The sequence below is a fragment of the Atta colombica genome, unplaced genomic scaffold (assembly GCF_001594045.1).
Source record: "Atta colombica isolate Treedump-2 unplaced genomic scaffold, Acol1.0 scaffold83, whole genome shotgun sequence".
Taxonomy (NCBI): Eukaryota; Metazoa; Arthropoda; class Insecta; order Hymenoptera; family Formicidae; genus Atta; species Atta colombica.
Window position 1 is genome coordinate 358,714 of NW_017259576.1, and position 19,975 is coordinate 378,688.

A 19,975-nucleotide genomic window follows, 5' to 3' on the forward strand; every position below is an offset into this window, starting at 1 on the left:
AAAGGCGGAACCACCGAAGGTGGTGTGGTGGAGCGGCTTGGTACGTTGATACTCTTTTCAGCCCTCAATCCGCAGTTCTACGCGGTCCGCAGCCTTCGACGGTTGCCTGTCCGTCTGTTGCAATTTTCCGCCGTTGTTGTTCACTGTCGATTTTAATCGTCGATCCGCACTTGCCATATGTATTTTCTCTAGTCCGTAACATCAATCAACTGCACATATATTTTTTTCAAATATTATTATATCTATTCAAATTTGGTTTCGATAAGAAAGCGTAAGAAACTCGCGAACTAAGTAAATCTCTACTGTAAATTTTTAGTGATTGATTCTCTTTATTATATTTCAATGACATTGGAAATAATTAATTGACCGTACGTGAAGATTTTTTGAAATCCATTCAAGAAAGTGATGCTTTAAAGAAACATAAGAGAGTTGGAATTTTTATTGTTGGAAATCATACAGTGAAATGCTGGTAAGAATTTATGAAGTTTAAGAATTTATAAGTTTCTTTAACCGCAAATTGTCGCTTGCATGTTTGTGAGAGATAATTTTATCAAGTTGTAGATATGTAAGTTCGCAAAAAATAAAGCGATAATATTTGATGCTGTTTTGACGTATCGTATAATATGATAGGAATTCGGATCATGTGATTCTAAATTAAATTTATCATTTTATATTAAGTAAACAAATTATAAAAGAGAGGCGACAGTAAATTAAATTAGGGGATAGTTAGATAGTATCAAGTATAGATTTTTATAAGATTTTATTTTTTTGGAGGGTAAAAGTGAAATGTAATTTACATGATAAAAACTGAAATGATAAAAACTTGAAATATTATTAGTCATATTTAACAAAAAAGCTTTGTAATTCTTGAAAGATTATTGTCTGCGTGACTGGAATATTCTTTTAGAATTTAGATTCTTCAGTCCAGTATTGGGCCAGTTTCTAAAATTGCCTGTAATACTTGCTAAATCATAATTTTTGTATTATGGCGGTTATATTGCCATTATCATAGCTGAAAATTCATTTCGTAAAGATATAATTTTTATCCGAAGAATATTTCCTTCTTGGAATCGCGAGAGAATATATGCGAATATAGAAAATCTGCTCAGCTGTTCGAATCGGAAAAAGGTCAACAGAGACAGACATGAAGTTAAATCAACGAACATAAAAGCGGCAGCGAAAGCAGGTAATATTATAATTAACGACGCATTTAAACTGCATTTACCTATCAGAACATGTGTCAAATAATCCGATAGCATTGCAGTCAAGCGCAATATTGTACACGCTGTAATCCGTTAAGAAATAAGATGCAACCGATCTCGCATAGGAAACTAAACCGAAGGATCACATATATTTTAAAACTTAGATTTCGAAGTCGAAAACAATTACTTTTTTCCTGTTTTACAGATTTGAAAATCCTTGTACAGAATTAAAATACACGCATTTATACGTGTCTACGAGGTGGAATTTATGCCGAGAACGACAAAAAATTTCAAAATTGAAATCTTAAGAAAAATTTTGTATAACACAGACGGCTTCAAGATTTCTTCAAGCTTTTAATGATTATTGTTTTTAAAGGTTAATTTTTCCCTAAAGCGGAAACATGAAAAGTGAAAACTTTTTGCCTATGTATACAATACATATGTATGTATATACAATAAAACTTTTCACTTTTCACATTTCTACTCTATAGAGAAAAAGTTACATCGATATTCTTTATTATTAGATTAGTGTATTAATTTAAATCTATAAAGAGTCTAAAATCTATAAAGAATCTAAAAATATAAGAATCTAAAATCTATGAAGAATCTAAAAATATATTTTGAGCACAGACAATTATAATTATCTAACAAATAATAATCAAACAAACATAATTGTAATTGTCCTGTTAGACGTTTTATTTCCGAATAATGCCTGCAGCAGACAAGTTGTGAACACTTAGAAAATTATCGATTAGGAATTGATTAGAAATTAATTTATATTCTAATTTATAGGAGTTAATTTATATCCTATTATACTTTTTTTCGGAATAGAATCTCACTGTCTTGCTTCTGTTGTCATTTCCTTATTTTTTGACAACTAATATCACACTCTCTTTTTCTCTTTGTCTCATACATATATTCTCCATATTTACCGAGAACAAAACAAAACTGTCAGAAACTAAATCTCGTTGACTATTTAGATTAAATTGTCCAGTATTGTCCGCCATTTTATTGTTTGCTATCCCCGAATGACACGCAATGATAAAACAACACATGAAACAAGCAGTTTTAAAACAAAAAAGATTTTAAATCCACAATTTAAAGAGAATAGAAGCTTTATATATTTATGATATGACTGATTTATGGAATTACTCCGTGCCGACATAACATAACAGCCATACAGCAAAATGTTCAATAATTCATAAACAACATTACTTCTATTTTCAATATACGGAGGTTCTGGTTTTGACTTTCATGTGCAAATGGACTTGTCAATGGCTTAACAAATCTAAGGCGTTTTTTCGATATCCAACCAGAAGCTATTTACACAACTAAAGTTATCTTCGTCTTCAGGAATCAAAAGACGAAGATAGCCTTAGCCATGGTTGCTTCTGGTTGCATAACGAAAAAACGCCACTGCTGTACGTGTCTAAAATTTTTAATAATTTTAATTCTTGTCTCTAACTCCAATATCAGCTACTTTCGATATCACCCAATATTTTTCTAATAATATTTCTAATAATATTTCTAATAATATTTACTAACGGTAAAATACTTAATAAAAATAATAACAAGAGTTTTGATTATTTTTAAAACATTTTACTTTAAGTGTTTTATTTAATTTTTAATTCAAATATTTGGAAACAAACAATATTACATTTTAATACAATTAATTTCAAGATATTAATTTTAAACAGGTATTAAAAGATCAGTTTTCTTGAAAAATTGATCTCGATAAAAAATCGAAAAAATTTGTTGCATTTGTTGAAAATTTAACGTAGATTAAATTTAATGTAGAGAATATCTCTAAAATCATTTTCAAAATTCTAAATATTTTGAAAGTTATGCAATATTTTTTGAGACCGCGCGCAGGTAAAAATCGAATATTACAGTGAAACGCCAATTTTATGACTCAAAGCCAAGAGTCTCAAAATTTATATCGATATTTTAAGCATTTTCAGATTATTTGGGATTATTATTACATTTATTTTAAACAATTATATTTGCGTAGTTCTATTTTTAATTAATACATGTTTCATTAAAATAAACAACTCTTTCATTAAAATAGAACATCAAGAGCATTTATTGCACAAAAATTCTTACTATCTTTTACTTTACAAATTCTAGCGGACACATGAGGAGAGAGTGTCTATTTATTTTTTCTAATCTCAAAAATGTCAAAACATCTCAAAATTGTCTCACTTTTTGTTTTTCTTTGGGCTGTCCTTTGAAAAAGTACACGTTCAGTATCGTGTCGGTAATTCCCTAAAGTGAACAAAGGCATATCCTGTCATTCGTCAAATGCTCTTAATTATCTTTTCACGCTGTTTTAAGTACTTGCTTCGTTTCACATACAATAGAATGAAGGCGGCTTGCGCTGCTCGTAAACGATAACATCAGGCAGGAAGAGACATCGGGATGTCACCTTCTTATTCGAGAGGGCAAGACGTCCACGTTTCGCGATGGCCGCCCTTAATTGGTTCTAATTAATGACCGGCTGTCATCAGACTAGTGACTCATGACGCGTGCAACTCGAGCAGAATTCTAGCATTATCGCCTCTTTACGCAATACTGCGCATTTACCGAGATCCTTGAGATATATGAACAATTTAATGTTTGATATTGCAGTAATTTGAAAATAAAATTAAAAAAACAATTAATAGACTTTAAATGTACAAGACATTGAAGACACTTGAAAAGCACTTGAAAAAAAAATTCATATCGTTAATTTATCGCAATTTCAGCAACATTTCTTAATAGTTCTATCAAAATTCTATGCTCTACAGTCATTTTTAAACAGAGTTTCGGCTGCTACTTTTTAAATTTTGGTTTTTTACAAAGTAACAAAAATGCGAAACTTTTTTTTATTTTTATAAGAAATACCATTCTTTTAATACAAAAAAATAATGAGTTTTAATAGCACTTTTTATAATTCTACAGTTTCTTATCAAAATGAAAAAAGTTTTGCATTTTTTATACTAAAAAATCAAAACTGGAAATATTATGGCATTCTAATTTCACGAATTTAACACTTCCTCTCTAAGCATAAGAAAAATAAATATATATTTTTACTTTTGGCTACAGTTAAAGATCGCGAGAAGTTGAGTATAAAATTTTCATAAATTCATATTAATATATGATATAAAATTCATGTTAGCTGATTATACTAATACCAATTAACGAAATTAGGATGTATTTACATCTAACAGCCGGTTTTTACTTGGAGAACAAAAGTAGCAAAAGTATAGCGAACGAGTTAATCGAGTTTTTCTTGATTGAAGTTGAATGCTTTTTATATTTTATAAACGACTAAACAACAAATATTTGTAAGATGTTTAATTCATATTTAATTTATTTCATACACATAAGTTTTACAGTTATATAAGTTACTATTATAGTAAACAATACTTATTATAGCTATACAACTTTTACATTAAATTAAAGTTATATTAATAATAGACTGCAATACATTTTTTTTAGAAAGAGAAGGAGAGAATTATTAATAAAAAATTCAAAAGATCAACATTTCTGTATATTTCTTACTGGAAATCTAATGTTGAAGAAAGTAAATTCTGAAAAGTCAATTTTCGCAACACAAGCAACGGCTATACTTTTGGTGAAATTGTTTTGTTTGGGCGATTAAATTCTCCGAAATGGGTTTTAATCATTGTGTGTGGTACCATTCAGAATTTCTTGCTTGTGTTCTTAGGTTGAAACTATTTGTTTTGCGGTCAATTTCAAAAACGAATTCGACTGCTTGCGTCGTTGGAGGGAGGAAAATTCTGGGGTGCGCCGAATTAAATCGTGAATAACGGGGGATGAATCATCCCCCTCTCCTATGGCGAATCGAGGCGATCGATATCAAAGACATCTTCGTGTTGCTGCCGCGCCCGTCACGCCAATGCTTTTTCGCGTGGATTCTTGAATATTATAATAATATCGATTCCTCATACTAGCAACATATGCAATTGACGTGAAACGATCGCTCGATACGATTAAGTAGAGCTTTATGCTTTTACTTTCAGATGTGATGCGATGACGGTCGAGTAAAGAAAATTTAACTTCTAAAACTAAAATTGGAATATAATACAAAATAAAAAAAATTTAATTAACAAAATAAAATTTAAACGTGTAAACGAAAATTGTATATATTTTTTATCGCACGTGACAGCGTCGCTGTGTGTACTTCCATGTCGTATCTTCTGTACACTTCCGGTTGCGACAGTTGCTTCATTGTATGTATTCCTACTGAAATTCCGGACAATAAGAGAGACGCATGTTGAGTTCAGAGTCGTAGTTGATCTTGCAGCTTTTGTATTGTTCCATTCAAGATCGACTTCGTCGCGTTGTGTACTCTCAGATATTGTTATTGTTAATATTTATATATACTTAATAATTTATATATACAAATATTTATATATACTTAATAATTACTATTAAGTTCAAATATTTTGTGAATTTTCATTATGAAATGTCTGACTTGAACTATTTGGAAAAATTATATTGCAATTAAGAATCTGAAAGTAAATAATTTTTCTATGAGCAGTCTATGAGTTAAACTAAATTTTATTTAATATTTTTATTAATAATCTAGAAAATAAAATAAACTTTATTATTTCTAAATTTGACAGAAATTATTTCATCAACGAAGAAAGATTGAGGCAGAAATCATTTATTGTAATTGAGAAGATAAGATGATCGAAGATGAGAAATCAGGCGACGCTAGCATGATTAACATCGGTACGATTAGTATCCTGATACTCTTCCTAATCCTCGGCAATTTCGAGGCAATTACAGTCGTAAATCATCATTCTGACGATGAATATATCCTTGAACACGAAGTCCTTCGCAAAGACGCACTTGTTGAAGCGAAGAAACTGGAGATATATCCTGGTAAGAATTATTTTTTGTCAATATCGTTATGTGTAAAACTATAGAATTAAACAGAATTAAATTCTCTTAGAATTTTTTTCAATATTATTCTATTTATACACATATAAGAATATAATCTTCTCGCGCACATTAATGCTCATTTCTACCAATATATCTAATTTTTAGAACTAGAAAAAGACGAAGAGTAAGTTGAACCGAAATTAAAGTTAATCTACATTGATGGAAAGGGGCATAAGAAATTTTAGAAACGTTTAAGGAAATAAACAACTTCTTATATATATGTAAAAATTAAAATTTATATATGCACACATGATATTTCTTAACATATAAGACATTAGAAATTTTATAGTCTTATATTTTTAACAATTTTCATTTTTCTTTGGTAAGATTTAAATAAATAAATTTCTTTACTCAACTTTCTAAGTTTAGGTACTAATAAACTTCAAGAATTAATTTCAAATAATAATTTTATTATATCTTAAAATAAAATTTAAAAAATTAATTTCTATTTATTTTTACTTAATTCCAATATAATAAAAAACTATCCGTTTATTTCATTGTTTATAAAAAGAAATTGATGTGTCTTGATAGCCTTGTCAATAAATTGAAGAAAGTGAATTTGTCGAGAAATCTACTTTTAAAAGAATCTATTTCTTTCCAAGTTCCAAATGTTACAATATATATTGATACATTTTAACAACATTCTTGATGCAGCCTTTTTTCCAATTTAGTCCAGTTGCTAAAAGCGTCACATTAAGGCTCTTGTCTGATTCCTACGGCCGATCCATAAAGCTTCCTTACGATACACAGAAATGTATTTATCTTACCTCCAAGAATAGCTGCTTTGATCCACCTAACCAACGTCGCACAATAGACGTTTCAAAATTTTTGTTCTGCCAATCACACCCTAGCATGGACAAGAGATATGTGTGAATAACGTTCGCAAAGAACATGCTATTTTTGTATTTAAATCGTAGCAATTCTGGCTGTTTTATTTTTAAAAATTTTGTTTAATAAATTTAACTTTCCGTCTAACTTGCACTTCTACGTTCTATAAAAAAATTATAATTTATTTTTAATATATAGTAACAAATCGTATTTAGTATACTAATTTGCTTTTGAATTAATTTTACAAAATAAATTTTTATTCACATTAATACTAAAGACAATAAAGTTTATACTAGCTCATCAACAAGTCATTCTTTTAAATTGTTATGCTTACGTACATATTAATGATAATACAGAAGATTATGTATACGTTATGTATTTATGATTAAAATCATCATTAATTACTACAAATTAAAATGTGGTAATTAATAATAAATGTGAGAAATTAAAAATTTCACAATTTCTATTGTTAATGCATGAAAATTAAATTTTCTTGATTTTTATTGTTTGCTATTAGATTTAAAACTTTTTTACGTTTTTTTCGGTACAATGTATGAATGTTTTGTTATATGTACATTTACATCGAGACACCTGATGATAACACCGTAACAACGCAGCCAACTGAACACATGATTCTCATTACAATAATTCGAATGACTAAGGAAGTTGATGATTACCCCCTAATATTATTCGCGTGAATTAGGAATTGTCGGTAGTGCAATCCTAATTTCTGTAATTCAATCCTTTAGTCGTGACTCGGAGAAACTTTGTAAAAACTGCCATACACCTGTTGCTTGTTATGTGCGAACGATTTAAACTTTCAGTTGTTATTGAAATGATAAAAAAAGAAAATTGATAATTATCGTATAATGCTGTTAACGGCAATTAGAAATTCTCGGTCATTGTGTGCGCAGTTCTCATATGATTCAATTAAAATTTCTCATTAAATATTGTAAATACAAAGAATACGCGATCTCTTATCACGAATTTAACACGGTCTAACGATTCGCGAAGGCGAAACTTATATACAATATATATATTTGTGATCGATGTCGATACGACGATACAGCTCTATCGCGTCGCAAGCAGATAATTCGCTATGTCCGCGACACAATTTTATAAAAGATTACGTAAGGAGCCTCGAGACGCTAATTAACGTGAATCATGGATGCGGATTCGACGCGATTGTCATTTTAATCACAATTGCCGACATCGAGGTTAATGAAATATAATCCTTAATTAATAAGTACGTTCAGCTTTATTATTATGAATTCTCCTTGAGAAATACAGCGTCTCGCACGTGTCATTTTACTTGTTCAGTAACGAAGATTGTAGATATTATAACAATATGACGGTTTTTCAAATTGCCGATCTTTTTTTAACTCGAACTCTTTTCTCTTTTTTTAATCTCTCCCTTTCTTCCTCTCTCTCTCTCTCTCTCTCTCTCTCTCTTTCAATTATTTATACTAATCGCTTATTATTTGCAGGACCCATTCCGGGATGCAAGCCTTGCACCTACTCCGAGATGACTTACTGCAAGAATGGCAGCGTTATCAATGATCATTGTTGTTGCGATGGCAACTTCAACAGTAGGTATTCGAGCGATTGCATGGAAAAAAAATAAATAGTTTTGTAAGTCTAACTAGTTTTGTAAGTAAAACCGACTATTTTTGTGGAACTTATGATAAACTTTGCTTGCCTGAAAGTAAAAGATATCAGAGATATAAGGTAAAAAGTTAGATTACAATTATAGGAAATTTATTCAAGTTGTTATTTATTATCTTACAGTAAAGTAAATCATACTATTCTCAAGAATGTAAGCTCGAACAACTCTTAAGATTTTAATTGTATATTTTATTACCGCGCAAATAAATTTTGTCAGCACCATGTAAGGCAAAAAATATTCGTTGATAAAATAAATTTTGTTGAGATGTACGGTAATTTACAGATTGAGAAATAACAAATTGCAGTAGCATAAAATTTATTTTATGAAATGTAAAACGCATCTTAGTACGGCTATAGGATCGTTCGTTTATCAGAAAAATAAAGTAAATTTTACATATGTGGGCGTTTATCCCTATATGTCAATTTCATCAAATTTACTAGAATTCCAGCACATATTACTTTATCTTCTCTCCAGATGAAATGATAATATAATTAATAATACTCTAGATAAAGTTACACGCGAGCGCCCGTAACTTGTTTTATGATTAACGAAGCAACACGTGATTTATCTCGGCAGTAACAACAAGTCGATCAAAATCGGCTTAACCTTCTCGACGACGGAAGTTGTATTTTCCGCTCTCGTCCTTCGTTTATTCATGCAGTGATGAAGTCGTATGAAAAACCACAGTCCCCGGCTGACGAATTCGTGCGTGAACAATCGGCCGTGGCGAGCGAGCACTTGTGCAACCGCGCTTCACGGAAATTTAGAGCAACGGCAATGATAGTGAGCGCAATTTCACGATTTGCACAATGCCAACGCGAGTCGTGCGACGTAATCGCAATTATTTTTAGTCGATACATTACATGCCGTTACAACTCGAATTGTTAATACCTTGAATAACCGTGGGATCGACAAAACGCTTACGTATGTTATAGATTTCCTCGCGGTATCTCCTTAAAGGTACCTTCAGAAAGCTTTTGGAAGCTTATAAAAAATATTTATACGTTGCTCAAATGTAAAAGATGTCATGTAAAAGTAATATTAAATTAGAAGAGTATAATAAATAAATAAATTTAATATTTGATATTACATGTTATGTAGTTCCATATAAAATTTACGCTAAAATTGTGATAATAATTTTATGTATTTAAAAGAATAAGTCATATCGCTTAAATTTGGTCTAACTATATGTTTATGCTTCATTAAAGAAAAATCTATTTTTTATATTATTTTTCAATCACTTAACTAATTCAATAAAGTGTATTTGTTATTAACAAAACTTGACATCGTTTGCTTCTAGAAATAAATTATAGTATTAGAGAGATTAAGATTGCAAGAAGAAGGATGCTAAAATTACATAACTATCAATTTTCAAATTTAAATTGTTGTAAATTGCAATTTAAGTTATTTTAAATTTAATCCTCCTTTAACCTGAATAATTATTTAAACGTCATATAATTTATCAACTTAAAGGCCATAATTTTTTTATATGCCGCGAAGAGTTTGATTTCCTTTTTTTTTTGAACGGAAGGGCAATCACCTGTTCAGGAAATCATTCCTCGTCGTAATGAATTATCCTTGTCCTTCCACGCGCGTGTGTAAGATCTAACAAGTGATTCACTCGTGTGAGTCATCGAAAGTCACTTGAACATTCCACACGCTTCCCGAACTCCTCACAGGACTATCGTTCATCGACCTGCACTATCTTTGCTCGAATTTCTAATTAGCATAACACATCATTTATGAAACAATATTGAATGAATTTACTTCAAAGTAAACATTAAATGGCAATATTAACATATTTACAAATTTGTATATTCTTGTACACTTCTCGGAAGAAATGAACATCGATAATCAAACCAAATTATAAATTTATTTCTTATTATCTCGCTAGCAAGCTTAACGAATTTAAAATAATTAATTAAAAAAGACATTTCAAATACTTTTGATTTTTTTATAAAGTTTTCTGATTAACAAATTATATTTTTAAATTATATATTGACATAAATAAATACATATATGTATGAAGAAAACTTTCATGCCTATAAAGTTTTTTAAAAACTTTCAAGAGGTTCGATTAGTATTAGTTTTTAAAAGAAAAAAATATAGAAATACTGTCATATGTAGAATTAAAGATATTTCTAAATTACGTGAATTATTTGTATTTTCGTTCGTTTAAGACATTGAATTCGTTGTCATTGCATGACCCGCGTGAAGATTCTGTAGGTGTACGAAGTTGCATTGTTGCACGCAGTAGCTATGCATGTGGAATACCTAAAACTCGAACCACCTTCCAATCGCATCTGTGAATCACTCGTGCATTTTGCGCTCGTTTCTAATCGCTTGCGATCGATTAAGCATTTGTCGAAGCATTTGTCTCGAATCATTCATGTCATTCTTTCCGGAATTGATAACGTGCCGGAAACTTCTGATATCGTTAGGTAAATTAATTATCGTCTCACGAAACCGGTTAATTATCGCAACATTTATATTTAATGGAGGTTTGCGTTCAAGCCCCTTCGAGATGTGCGTAAAATTATGTTTGCTACGCTTTAACGACACAATGCCTTCGTGACGTCGTAATTTCCTACTACAATTGCACTACTTACTCAAGTACTATTAATCTATTATTTACAATAACTCCGGTTATTAACTGGATCCAAGAATAATAGGCAGATGGCCGTTTAGAAAATAATAATTAATCATAACGTGATTAATGAGAGCTAGCAAAAATATAGGTGATATTTAATTATAAAAAAAAAAGTATAGTCAGAATTACATCGATTTCGTACTGAACAATAAAAATTGAATGTACATATTACTTTGCTTGAAGTTGGCAAATTCCGAAATATCAAAATTAATTAAAATACACGTTAAAAGAAAACTGCTTGTCACGAGAATGTAATTTATCTGTTTGTTGTTTCAGAAGTGTTTCCCTTCGTCGAGCACACTTGTCGCGTGGGACCAGAGGAATGCAAGGTGCACGCTGAAGACTGTGCGGAATATACAAGACTGAGGGAATGTTGTTGTCATTCGTACTTGGCTTCCACCTGTAAGCGCTAAAATCCTTTAAGCGTTTTGTCTATCTAGACAATATTTTACGCTCTTTCTTGTCATAAATCATACAATTTTTGAAATTATCAACGGTATCAATCAGAGATACTTGTCTACTTATAGCATAGCATATTGCGAAATATGAATTTAAAGGCAGGCGTTTTATTGATGCGCGCACATGCGAGTTGATTAAAACTTTAAGCGATTAGGCGAAGCTGATTATAGAACATAAAGATTATTCTATGATTAATCTTTGTAATAATGTCGATAAAAAAGGCATTTTCTTATCTCGACTGATTTCATGATACAAAGTGCAATTTTCTCAGAGTAATACAAAGTTTCATTTTTAGCTTTATTATAATTTCGTGATACGATATCATAGCAATGTCATTCGTAATTCCCAAGGGTGTCGATATGCAAATGCAAGAATATACTTTGGAATCATCCGATCCGCGAACTATGCTCGAATTACGAACTTATTATCGCACACAGTGTCGACTTTTAAATTGAATGGCAATAGTATTGTGAAAGAGATATATATTTTGTAAGATCAATAATATATAATTATTTTTATTCTTAATTATGTTATCAAGAAATTTTTATTAATACTTTTTGTGTGGATCACCGGTGATCTAAGACTTTCGGACGGTGAGCTGGATTTTTTGTTTAGGCTGTTTTTTATAAAAATAATTTTTGAATTTTTAATTAAATATGTTATAAATTACATTTTACATAACAAATATAGAATATTTGTTTGTTTTGTACGCAAATCACCTAAAATTGATGCGGCACGGAATGTAAAAATCGTATCGAATCGTAAAATCTCTCTTATGCACTTTTTAAACAAATGAATTTCATTGTTGGATTCATTATTGCAAAAATATTTAAAATATTTCTGTGTAATTACTAATATTTTAGAATATTATTTTATACATATTATCATATAGTTATTACAATATATTGTAATAGCAAATTAATAAGAATTTCTTTTGCAGGGAAACAGTTGGCGAATGGCGTTGAATCGCGGGCCAGTATGAATATCATCAAATTTGTGATGATCTTTGTGATGATTCTCAGGTTACATTTGTCGTTGGCCTAAAACGCACAGCACCAAAAATTTTGTATTGTTATTAATTATTTTAATAAATTGTTTTTATTACCGAGATCCAAAAGAACTGGCAATTCTTCGATAAAAATTCGACTTTAAATATAGGATTTAAAAAAACGAATATATGTAAGGCAATCGAAATTAAGAAGCGAGAGAAAAAGATAATATTATATTTTAAATATTCACTTTTCTAAGATATATTATTTATAGAAAAAATATTGATAATACGAGAAGATTGAGTAATATTGAACATTTTAGATTTTTCGAGGTTTCGTTTTCTTGGATGACAAAAATTAAGTGTAATGTACATAAAACATTATTTTTATTAAAAAACACATTTTTAATCATATTTTTCTAAAAATAAAAGTAGCCAATCTTTTACATTTTTAAATATAAAAATATGTCATTACATGAAATGTCATTTCTTGTTTTTGCCAATTGTAGTTAGCATTGCCTTGGAAATGAATTTTTTTAAACATATTTTTAGATTCTGCAATTATTTTATGAATAAAATTTTTTTATGATATACCTTGTTCTAATAGCTTTTAATCTATCTCGTAATGTATTATTCGAAATTCTCAAAAAATTAAGAAATTGTTCGATATTACATATCAAACAAAAACAAGAAAATACCTGATATCTAAAGAATATATAACGAAGAAACAATGTATAAAAGTTTTAAAACAAGAACGACATTATAAACTATAATTAAAAAAATAATAGATGTTGTAAAAAATAATAGATGTTATATTGATAAGCTAAAAACAAAATTATATAATGACTGATTAGTATATACAGTTAACCCTATGCTGGCATAAACAACAGTTATATAACAAAATGCATAATAACTCACAAACACTGCCGTTATTCTCAATATAGAGAGATCCTGGCTTCCATGTGCGAATAGATTTGTCAATAGCTTAACAAAAGCTGTTACATGCATCTAAAATTTTAACCAATTTTAAACAATTTTTATCCGATACCACTCGACGTTCCTCTATGAATTGTGTATATGTACAAATGAGGTGTAAATATATTTTGTGGAAATTTTCAAAGTTTTAATTATAAACACAATATTATTACTGATAGTTTCTGTAAACAAAAACTTGTGAACCCGTACAAAAAGTTACAAACCTAAAATAAATACGTCTCTCTCATAAAATATATTGCATCATATCGCCGAGAAAGAAAGATTTAATGCAATGTTGAACGTTTCGTGGTAATATGATGTATGAGATTGTTAGTGACACGCGATCTATTGTCTGAGGCTTAATTGCTATTACGACAACATTTACTATACATACGACAAATATAAGAGACATATTTATACTTTGAACTCCATTGAATATCATTCCTACGAAAATTAATTTCTGATATGTCAATAATGTGAAGTGAAAAAATACTAATTTTAATCCTGAAAATCAAGAGTCTTTCAAGTTAATATATTAAATTTCAATAAAAAATATTACATACTTCATGTTTTTGAAAATTAGATATTTGAAAAAAAAAGATGCATTGCATGTATTTTTGTTAACACAAGATTACGAACTTGTGTTAATAATGTTTTGTAAAATTGTAAAAAATGCAATATCATCAATTTTTTCACATTAATTAAAATTTTTCGGAAAATTTTTAATTTTATCAAACTTTAAATTATTTTAAATTTCTTATGTGCATAAATATAAACGGTATACTTGCTGACATAAATAACATGCATTATTCTACTATTGTGCTTGTGCTATTGTGCTATTGAATGTGCTTGGTTTATCATGGAATTGTTTTCTTATTATAAAGATAAAAACTTAAACATAATAATTCTAAGAAAAAAAAATTGCCTGGACCTTCTAGCTAATCCACCTACATTTCTCAATTTAATATACATATGTTCCAATTCTACTTTAAAATTGACATAGATATAGTTGGATATTTTTTTTTCATTCATAATGTTAAGCGTCACACAATAATTAAATTGATAACAAAATTTAAACATTATTAATTGGAGAAACATCATAAATTAAATAAATTTTACAAAGATTATCATTTTTAAATTAAAGTTATTAACTAATTTCTTATTGTTTTTTTAGGTAAAAAGTTACAGTAGAATTTTATATTATGCAATATTAAGTTTTATACGATATAATATAATATAAAATTATGTAATTGCTTTATTTAAATTAATTGGATAATTCTTTTATTTAAATTAATTTACTCCGTAAAAGTCATGTTTCAACCTCCCATATAGTAATCGAGCACATATGCTTGCGTATATGTGCATACGAATTTGTTTATTTTTACAAAGGTCGGTCGATTCCGACAAGTTATTTTTATAGAGGTCCGACTGTATATATAATAAAATTTATAATGATATAATAATATATATGTAACCAATTACATATATACACACACAACACACACACACACACACACACACACACACACACACACACACACACACACAACACACACACACACACGCACGCGCGCACACACACACACACACACACACACACACACACACACATAATGCAGCAAGTAATACAAATATAGTAAATTAAAACAATTTTTAAATTTCATAATTACGAAAAATATATAAATATGTATATATTTACTTGCAATTATTTGATAAAGCAGAATATTCGATGAGAAATAATTATTTGTTTTTTTGTTTAAAAAATTTTTATAATTTTTTAAATGAAATAACGATATTATACGCACTGTGAGGACTGACAAAATTATTCATGAAAATAATTATTTTCTAATATCAACATGTACATATGTCATCTGCATTTTTTTCTATTTTGGACTCACCGACACATAAGAAGAGAAAGATGATCATCAACCAGTTACGAGTAACGGGTACATCGACCGCGTTCTACGAGGCAGGCGAAGCCCAACTAAAAGTTATGTGGGTTTACGAAAGAAATCGAAGAGCACGAACAGTGAACGATCTCATTTGTCTGAAAAATCTCAGCCGCGTCAAGAGCTGCAGTGAGTGCGCGCGGAAACTTTAACCTCGTTCGTTTTTTTTTTAATGAGAAAATGTTACTATTAATTTTTTTTGGCGTTTTATTGCATTGTTGTGCATTTGGTATATCGGGTGAGTTAATTTACTCAATAATTATTTAATTACACATCAAAGAAAACGATATTTTCTGTGACATGCTGTAAAAAAGAATTTAATATTAATTAAATCGTATTTAAATTGTATATAAATAGTAATTTGTCGTCTTGACTTCTCAACTTATTTGAATAATTTTTATCGCAAAATTATTGCATATTTATTGTGTGATTTTAAAAAATGCTATGTTAATGATATTACTTGTGATAATAATATCATGTGCCATCTTAATGTGTATAAATAAGATAAAGATTTAATAATTTTTAAATAGTTATATACATTAAATATTAATTTTTTAATCTAGTAACACATTTTGAATGTCATTTTTGTAAATAAAAAGGAGAATTTTCTATAGAAAACTTTTCTTTTAAAACAGTTTTGATAATCGAAATTTTGAAGAAGAAATTATTTTATTTTAAATTTAATCATTTTAGTTGATCAAGGTATAAATGGATAATATTTTGAGTTGTGTTACTTTTAATGAATTATTACGAATTTATTGTAAGATATTAAAATCACAAATAAAAAAGGGTGTTATTTTTTAAGAATTATGAAACAAATTAAATAATAAAAATGACATTTGATTATGTTATTAATAATATTCTTTGTTTTATCATTATAAATAAAAAAGGTTTTAGTTTTAATCACATATTATACATAATGTATTTCTTTTTAATAAAAATTCTTTCTCAAATATTTTTATTATTGATTAAATGAAAGTCCTTTTATGAGCGACTTTCAGATAAACACGAGAAACTAGCAGGCAATCATGTGACAGGGGCAACAAATGTGATGAACATGCCATTAACACCTTCGCCAGAGAATTTACGGCAATTTCAAGGAAATTATCCTTTCCCTTCGCTCGGATATAAACCACAAAGGTAAGTTTATAAATTTCTTATATTCATTTCTTATAGAATCAACTTATTTTGCATTATACAATTTAACTAAAAATCAATATTAAGAATATTAGATCTTTTGTCATTAAATAATTATTAAATATTAATAATTAATATTTATTTCTCTACACGTTTCTTCTACACAGACTTTTGCATAACGCATAATGCACAGTGCATAAGAAAATCAACTAATTAGAATCTTTCCTTTCCTCCCATTTCTGGAAAAGAAGAATTTCGATGGTCGATGGTCGATTCTTTTATGCACTATGCATTATGCGTTATGTAAGAGTCTGTGTTGCGATCATATGTCAATAAAATCTTATATTGCCATTACATCACACAAGAGCACAAGCACATATGTGGGAATAACATCCATTTTTTGTCTTGAAATTCAGGAAATTCATTTGTATAAAATAAAGCAAAACAAACTCGTCTTTAAATCTTTAGAGTTTAATGACGAATTCGATTAGACACACTAATGTGTACTATATGCATATTAAACATAATAAAATCATATAAAACCATTGTACATTGATTCAATTTAAGTGTAAAAGTAAAATGCAAATTGCAAATATTTCGAATTATAAAATACATATTTTACCTCACAGCACAATAAAGTATATTGAGTATTTCACGATTTATTCCATTTTACATTTATTTATAAACATATCTTTACGTTAATTTGTGCATGACAGCTTTAATATGCCCCAGTGCGCATTGAATGCGTCCAATTGAATTTGCTATAAGTTTATAAAAAATATATAGTTGCACTCGCGCCATTCGCTTTCGAAGCCTAATGATCAATTTAATTTTTCCGTGAAAGAACCGATCTTTAATCGAGACACGAAAATCAATTTAAAAAATTGGGAATCAAAAAGATCAATTCTCTAAAAGATCGATCCGAATTGCCCATCTCTACCTCACACCTGATTATCAACTTAGCGATACAGATCAGAAACGTGGATACATCGTGCAATTGCTGGATCCACTGAAAAAAAGGTGCATAATATCATTTAATAATTTTCACAACTCAACATCAAATGTACCTGCTTTCGCACTTAAATCAGCAATTTACATGACGTTATCCACGCATCTGATCTATATCTTTAAGTCAATAATTAGGTGTGTAATCGATAATTTTCTCATAGAGTAAAAAATTAGTTCTACTCTAATTCACCCTCTGTGTGTGTGTGTGTGTGTGTGTGTGTGTGTGTGTGTGTGTGTGTGTGTCATATCATATATATCTTTATACATATATGCATCAAAAAAGCAATTAACATGGAAATGTCATCTGAGTTAATTTTGACAGCAACAAGAAAACAAAGTTCAGTCTCTCTCTCTCTCTCTTTTTCTTTCACAGTAGTTTTTTTTTATTGATTGAATAATCAATCAATAATACCTACTTTATCTATTTTTTTATATTACTAGAAAATCTATCGGTAAATCTATTTATATTTATACAAAATACTAATAAATTGTAGACTAATCAATAATAATGCAATATATTAGTAATAATAATTTATGAATTAAGATATAAAAATCAATTTCATAGAGAATGGGTTATGTAAGAAAAAACTAGATAATTGTTCTCGGATTAAACAAAATTCATATTTTAATTTTAACTTTCATTGCAGATGTCCTCTATGCGATAGTTCGATTTATCCTTATTGCGGCGAGAAATTGTTCCACGACGCTTGCTGCTGTACCGATCATTACGATTTACCTTACCAATGTAAATTAGCAGATTGTCGATTCCTGCATGCCAACAGCTGCAGGGAGCACCGCTTGATTGCCAACTGTTGTTGCAACGATGATTATCGCGCCCTCCTGAAGAGCTTAGCGCAGAAATAAAGCCATTGCACATCGTGTATATTTATCATTTTTTTATCATTTGCAGCAAAATAAATAATAAATCTTAATTAAAAATAAATAATAAATCTTAAGTTTATCATTGGCGATGATTTATATGCATATGTGAGTGAAAATAAAGTGCATCTGATAAAAAAAATGACTCATAAATGATTATTTAAAATAAATTGGTCATCAGTGAGTTAAAAATACTTCTTATAAGTAAGCTTCCATATAAATTTTGAAATTATTTAGTTTTATCAAATTTAGCATAAAACATTGATTTCTAATGCAGCGTGAACTTAACAACAAATAAAATATATAATCGACGCATAATGTCAAAAAAATTAACCAAGTTAAAAAAATTTTTAAATTAATAAAAGTAATTATATATTAATATAATTATGTATATCTATAAAAATGTATATCTATATTTCTCATTGTAATAGTTTTTATAATTTTTTTTTACTAATTATTTCTATTATAATTATAAATTACATATATTAACCCTTAATACATATCATTGGGTTATTCATATCCTGCGCATTTCTTTTTTTTTTAAATAGGATAATTAATAGGGTATATTTTAAGTGGGATGAATATGCCACACTTAGCGAAATTAAATTTTTAAGTAATTATTTAAGTTATATATACATACGATTAATTTCTAAAGAAAATAAAGTATAAATTTGAAAATGTAGGGCTTTGGTCCTACATATTTTCAAATCAGTTTGTGACTGTCAAGAATCTATCCCAGCAAACGAGAATGAATTGAAATGAATTGAAATGGATTCAGATTTATAGAAATATTGATTCGCGAATGTTAAAATGAATGTTTTTCAATTCTGAATACTGCTTAATTTAAAATTCTGATGAAAATGCACTTTTTCAATCTAGTTGATATCTAAAAATAATATCAGCCATTTCTGTGCATGAAATACTGCTAAATTTAGAATTCTGAATAGGAAATGCAATTTTTTAATCCAGTTGAATATAAAAAAAAATTTTCCTTTTAAAATGAGACCATGAATACTATTCAATTCAAAATTGTGAATAGAAAATCTGTTTCATTTAAAAATGAATTATGAATGCTATTTTATTTAGAAATATTTAGAATACAAAATTTTTTGTTTTAATTCAATTGAGTTAAAAAAAAGTTGTATTGTAAAATCATGAGATTCGTCTTCATTTAATAGTTAAAAGAAACATAAAAAGAATTAAATATGTACAATAAATGTTACTTATATAAATTACTTATTTTTAATTAATACATTAATTACATTAATTACATTAATTCTT

At 28.6% G+C, this 19,975-nt stretch overlaps 2 protein-coding genes across 2 annotated transcripts; both read left to right on the forward strand.

Annotated features, from left to right (window-relative positions):
• The first annotated feature begins 294 nt into the window (after positions 1 to 294).
• Positions 295 to 12,958, forward strand: LOC108692945. Its single transcript, XM_018201526.1, has 5 exons — positions 295 to 469; positions 5,834 to 6,095; positions 8,471 to 8,572; positions 11,576 to 11,701; positions 12,699 to 12,958. Exons 2-5 carry the CDS (start codon positions 5,897 to 5,899, stop codon positions 12,800 to 12,802), a joined length of 531 nt encoding a protein of 176 aa, XP_018057015.1. The 5' UTR covers positions 295 to 469; positions 5,834 to 5,896; the 3' UTR covers positions 12,803 to 12,958.
• A 2,610-nt stretch (positions 12,959 to 15,568) lies between these two features.
• LOC108692953 lies at positions 15,569 to 18,765 on the forward strand. Its single transcript, XM_018201537.1, has 3 exons — positions 15,569 to 15,908; positions 16,672 to 16,810; positions 18,463 to 18,765. Exons 1-3 carry the CDS (start codon positions 15,851 to 15,853, stop codon positions 18,677 to 18,679), a joined length of 414 nt encoding a protein of 137 aa, XP_018057026.1. The 5' UTR covers positions 15,569 to 15,850; the 3' UTR covers positions 18,680 to 18,765.
• Positions 18,766 to 19,975: the final 1,210 nt, after the last annotated feature.

Coding starts and splice junctions, on each gene's coding strand:
- LOC108692945 (XM_018201526.1), top strand. CDS start 5,897: ATGATCGAAGATGAGAAATCAGGCGACGCTAGCATGATTAACATCGGT. Junction 8,573..11,575: donor TTGCGATGGCAACTTCAACA/GTAGGTATTCGA, acceptor TTGTTGTTTCAG/AAGTGTTTCCCTTCGTCGAG. Junction 11,702..12,698: donor TTCGTACTTGGCTTCCACCT/GTAAGCGCTAAA, acceptor TTTCTTTTGCAG/GGAAACAGTTGGCGAATGGC.
- LOC108692953 (XM_018201537.1), top strand. CDS start 15,851: ATGTTACTATTAATTTTTTTTGGCGTTTTATTGCATTGTTGTGCATTT. Junction 15,909..16,671: donor TTGTGCATTTGGTATATCGG/GTGAGTTAATTT, acceptor AGCGACTTTCAG/ATAAACACGAGAAACTAGCA. Junction 16,811..18,462: donor CTCGGATATAAACCACAAAG/GTAAGTTTATAA, acceptor CTTTCATTGCAG/ATGTCCTCTATGCGATAGTT.